Consider the following 5,423-nt stretch of genomic DNA (forward strand, 5'->3'; position numbering starts at 1 on the left):
TAAACAATGATGCCTGGGCTTGTTCTGTTATTGATCTGTTGTTTTTCTTATGTGTGTGTGTGTGTGTGTGTGTGTGTGTGTGTGTGTGTGTGTGTGTGTGTGTGTGTGTGTGTGTGTGTGTGTGTGTGTGTGTGTGTGTGTGTGTGTGCGTGCGTGCGTGCGTGCGTGTGTGTGTGTGTGTGTGTGTGTGTGTGTGTGTGTATGCGTGTGTTTTATTTTTATTTTATTGTATTTTCTTTTTTAAAGTGATACCATCTCCTCTGTCATCCCTCATGGAATTCTTGTGCGTCCATGAGAGAATCCACACGAGAGCTGGGTGATAAATGGTAAATGGTGCATTTATATAGCGCCTTTATCCAAGGCGCTTTACATAGTGCATTGTGCATTACATTCACCCGTTCACACACACACATTCATACACCGATGGCAGAGGAAACCATGCAAGGCACCAACCTGCTCATCAGGAGCAGTTAGGGGTTCAGAGTCTTTCTCAAGGACTCTTTAACACTAACTCTGGGGGAGCCTGGGATCGAACTGGGAACCCATCAGGAACCCTCTGTGTTCTCGGTTTCTCTACCCCTGAGCACTGCCAGTGATGCTCACCTTATTCCACTTGAAGGTGAGTTGCCAGGTTGGGGAGAGCAGGGGAGGTGGGGATCATAGATATAAAAAGCTGCTGGAGTTCATTGGAGAGATCAGGGACGTGCTGGGCCCCTGATTCAGCCCGGGAAAAAGAGTTGTAGAGGCCCTCATTGCGCGCTATAGAGAGAGATCTCTCTCTATAGCGCTGCTGCTACTCAAAGATTTACCATTTCAGATCATGACAAGTGACAAGCCAGTGGGCAAATTACATGAGTTATATTTCGTAATTGTCGGGTTGAAACCTTGTCGAAAACCATTTTAAAAATGATTTAAACTAGTGAAAACAGCCAATCTACAAGCACACAACGCCTCGCACCGCGTGCTTGTAGATCTGCTGTCTTCACTACTTTTGTGCGACAGCCTTGTAAACATTTACAAATTTGAAACTTGGAGATACAAGGTTTTCTGCCCGACAGTGACGATTTACTTTGTTGGCCGCCCAGCCCCCAAAATGAAACGAAGGCCGACATTTTATCTTTAATGGCCTAATGGCTGGCCTGGACCGGCCGGGAATGAACCGCCCGCTCGGGAGTTGTCCCGCTTTTTTCAATGGCCAGCACGTCCCTGGCTGGAGTTCATTGGAGAGATTCACAGGATGGGCGGAAGTGTCGCAGGCACGCCGCCACTCAAAGTGACTACTGGCCAATCACAGCGAGTCTTTTCCGGGACTCATCAGAGCTTTATTGGTATGTTTCCATCCAGTTATGTTGCGCGGCTCAGCTGTTCTTAGAGGCTGCGTACGAAAAAGACCCGCCCCCACCTGCCTCTGATTGGCCTATAGCGATCCTAGTTGACTTTTTCCTATGCATTTGATGTATTACCCCACATTTACCTTGCTTACTCTAAATCCTTCTGGATTAAATGCCTAAATTGTAAATTGATGATTTCCACTGTAGGTAGACCTACCGCAGTCTACCAATCTAAAGCACATGGAAGCCGGTCTAATATGACGTCATTACACCTGGAATGCATTATTACGCATTATTATTAATTTATTATAAATTATTTTATGCTTTAACTATTGAAAAATTGCAGATATACAAGCTCACAGCGCGGCACCATACACCCACCGTTTTGGGTGTATGGTAAAAGGGGAGGGGGTGAGTTTATGATGTCATTACATCTGTGTTTTTCGATCGGGCCTTTTGACTCAGTGGCTTTCAGCTTTCAGTTAGAAACATATATAGAAACAAAAATATAATGTTAACTCCATAGACACATAAAACAGAAAAAAATACAAAACTATGTCACCACCCCTTTAATATTTTTTGTTACAAACCTGTTTACACTTCCATGCTCAGCATCCCGCATTTCAATCTTTAAAGGAATTATATGTAACTTTAAGACTATTAAAATATATACATGTATAAATATTTTTAGCAGTCATTTCCCTTCATCAGTAACTATATAATTGTGTTGGGGTGTTTCCTTGCATAAAGACACATCCCCTGGCTGTGTTTCTGTTCTGTTCAACTCTTTATGTTGACATTAAATGTCAACAGAAACAGTGGAGGGACGTTTTTGTCAGAGGGAGCTCAGCCAGAGCTCTTAATTGCTCCCTTTGAACTTCAACAGGGTTGTGCACTAAGGTAATTGATTGGGCGTGTCAAGTGTCAAGTCCTCGTTAGTGATCTCTCTCTCGTTAGTGATCTCTCTAATCAATGAAAGCGTCAAAGACAACTACCAACTAGCCCAGGACCCTTTTGGGTTTGTAACAGTGTGCCTTGACACAGTGTTTTAGTGTTCACCTCATACACTTTCCAAATATGGACATATATAGTATCCACATCACCACGACATCACAGCAAAACGTATAAAGGGACAGAGAGCGAAACATAGTCTCGACTGCTCAGCGTCTATTAGTGGTAAAAGTGGGTAAATCTAAAGATACATTTCTAACATCTGTTGTCTCAAATATATCTTATCGTACGGTGACCAAGGACCAAGCAAGGAAGCTTACTTACTTACCAAGCCTCCAGCTGGGACTGACAGCCAAGAGGAGAATCTGTTCGGTACATCGCTGTTCGCTTTTCTAAAAGTGAGGCCCGAACAGACGAAGATGAAGTTGACGCAGCTGTGCCTGCTGTTGCTGCTCCTCGCCGGCGGCGCGTTCGCCGGCGGCGGCAACAACAACAGCAGTGACGGCGGCGGCGCCGCCAAGGAGAACATGGGCACCGTCATCGGCATCGACCTGGGCACCACCTACTCGTGCGTGGGCGTCTTCAAGAACGGCCGCGTAGAGATCATCGCCAACGACCAGGGCAACCGCATCACGCCCTCCTACGTGGCCTACACCGCTCAGGGCGAGCGGCTGATCGGCGACGCCGCCAAGAACCAGCTCACGTCCAACCCCGAGAACACCGTGTTCGACGCCAAGCGCTTCATCGGCCTGGCCTGGGGCGACCCCTCGGTGCAGCGCGACGTCAAGTACCTGCCCTTCAGGGTGGTGGAGAAGAAGAGCAAGCCCCACTTCCAGGTGGAGGTGGGCGGCGGGCAAGGCGGGCAGACGACCACCAAGACGTTCGCCCCCGAGGAGATCTCGGCCGCCGTGCTGACCAAGATGAAGGAGACGGCCGAGGCCTACCTGGGCAAGCGGGTGACGCACGCCGTGGTCACGGTGCCCGCCTACTTCAGCGACGCCCAGCGGCAGGCCACCAAGGACGCGGGCGTCATCGCGGGCCTCAACGTGGTGCGCATCATCAACGAGCCCACGGCCGCCGCCATCGCCTACGGCCTGGACAAGCGCGACGGCGAGAAGAACGTGCTGGTGTTCGACCTGGGCGGTGGCACCTTCGACGTCTCGCTGCTCACCATCGACAGCGGCGTCTTCGAGGTGGTGGCGACCAGCGGCGACACGCACCTGGGCGGCGAGGACTTCGACCAGGCCGTCATGGAGCACTTCCTCAAGCTCCACGAGAAGAAGACGGGCAAGAGTGCACGCCGGGACCACCGCGCTGTGCAGAAGCTGCGGCGCGAGGTGGAGAAGGCCAAGCGGGAGCTGTCCTCGCGGCACCAGGCGCACGTGGAGATCGAGTCCTTCTTCGGCGGCGAGGCGTTCTCCGAGACGCTGACGCGCGCCAAGTTCGAGGAGCTCAACGCCGAGGCCTTCCGCTCCACCCTGCGGCCCGTGCAGAAGGTGCTGGCGGACTCGGGCCTGGGGAAGTCCGACGTGCACGAGATCGTGCTGGTCGGCGGCTCCACGCGCATCCCCAAGATCCAGCAGCTGGTGAGGGAGTTCTTCGACGGCAAGGAGCCGTCGCGGGGCATCAACCCCGACGAGGCCGTGGCGTACGGCGCCGCCGTGCAGGCGGGCGTGCTCTCCGGCGAGGAGGACACGGGCGACGTGGTGCTCCTCGACGTCTGCCCGCTCACCCTGGGCATCGAGACGGTGGGCGGCGTCATGACCACGCTGATCCCCCGCAACACGGTGGTGCCCGCCAAGCGCTCGCAGACCTTCTCCACGGCCTCCGACAACCAGCCCGTGGTCACCATCGAGGTGTACGAGGGCGAGCGCTCGCTGACCCGCGACAACCACCCGCTGGGCACCTTCGACCTGACGGGCATCCCGCCGGCGCCCCGCGGCGCCCCGCAGATCGCCGTCACCTTCGAGATCGACGTCAACGGCATCCTGCGCGTCACCGCCGAGGACAGGATCACGGGCAACAAGAACAAGATCACCATCGAGAACGACCAGAACCGGCTGACGCCCGACGACATCCGCCGCATGGTGGAGGACGCCGAGAAGTTCGCCGACGAGGACCGGCTGCTGAAGGAGCGCATTGACGGCCGCGTGCAGCTGGAGGCCTACCTGTACGCGCTGAAGGAGCAGATCGCCGACAAGGAGAAGCTCGCCGCCAAGCTGTCCGCCGAGGACCGGGAGGCCGTGGAGAAGGCGGTGACGGAGGGGCTGGCGTGGCTTGAGGCCCAGAAGGACCCCGAGCTGGACGAGGTCAAGGCCAAGCGGAAGGAGGTGGAGGAGGTGGTGCACCCCGTCTTCGCCAAGCTCTACGGGGCCGCGGGAGGAGGAGGGGCCGGGGCCCCCTTTGGAGGGGGTGCCCCTGGAGGGGGTGGCTGGTCCGCAGCCGTGCCGCCCCCGCCGCCCGATGCGGATGAGGACGACGAGGGCGATCAAGACGCCGGCGAGAAGGACGAGTTGTAGAGAGGGTTTCAGCGTCATGCCCCCCCCCCCCCCCCCTGGTGGGGGACGAACCTGGGGTCCCAGTGGACCCTTAAAGGGGCCACACCATGCTTTAAAAAATATATATATTTAATATAAATATTGGTCCATAATACGGTTTTATAAAGGTTTTAGCCTAAACAACCACTCGGATATTGAAACGTCATGTTCTGTCCAAGCCGTTTCAGATGTAATACCAAAATGCCCTTTGTTGGCAACGGGGCGCTGTCTATGGGCTAAAATTGGAAAATCATGGCGTAGTCCCTTTAACGGGGGCCGGAACTCAAGAAGCTGTACAGATGGAGCCAAATGAACCCTTAAGGGGTCTGTAACTATAAGAATGTACCAATGGCACCAAATGGACCCTTACAGGTCTGTAACTCTGAGAGCATACAAATAGAACCAAATGGACCTTTACAGGACTGTGAGAGTAAAATAAATAACTAAAAATACACACTGAGGATTGTACAACATATATTGGGGTTCCAGTATGTATCAGTTCAGTGATTCTCAACCTTTTTTATTAATTTTATTTCAAGGACCCCTGGGTTTGTTTAATGCAATAATGCACAGATCCCCATTTGATAGTTTATTATTTTGATTT

At 53.1% G+C, this 5,423-nt stretch overlaps 1 protein-coding gene across 1 annotated transcript; it reads left to right on the forward strand.

Annotated features, from left to right (window-relative positions):
• Window positions 1-2,701: 2,701 nt before the first annotated feature.
• On the forward strand, window positions 2,702-4,801 carry LOC308300780 (endoplasmic reticulum chaperone BiP-like; the record flags this gene model as incomplete). The annotated part of the gene is made up of 1 exon (XM_080744681.1): window positions 2,702-4,801. One exon carries the CDS (start codon window positions 2,702-2,704, stop codon window positions 4,799-4,801), a length of 2,100 nt encoding a protein of 699 aa, XP_080600807.1.
• Between the last annotated feature and the right edge of the window lie 622 nt (window positions 4,802-5,423).

This window comes from Nannobrachium achirus, assembly GCF_963921795.1.
Source record: "Nannobrachium achirus genome assembly, chromosome: 16".
NCBI classification, from domain to species: domain Eukaryota; kingdom Metazoa; phylum Chordata; class Actinopteri; order Myctophiformes; family Myctophidae; genus Nannobrachium; species Nannobrachium achirus.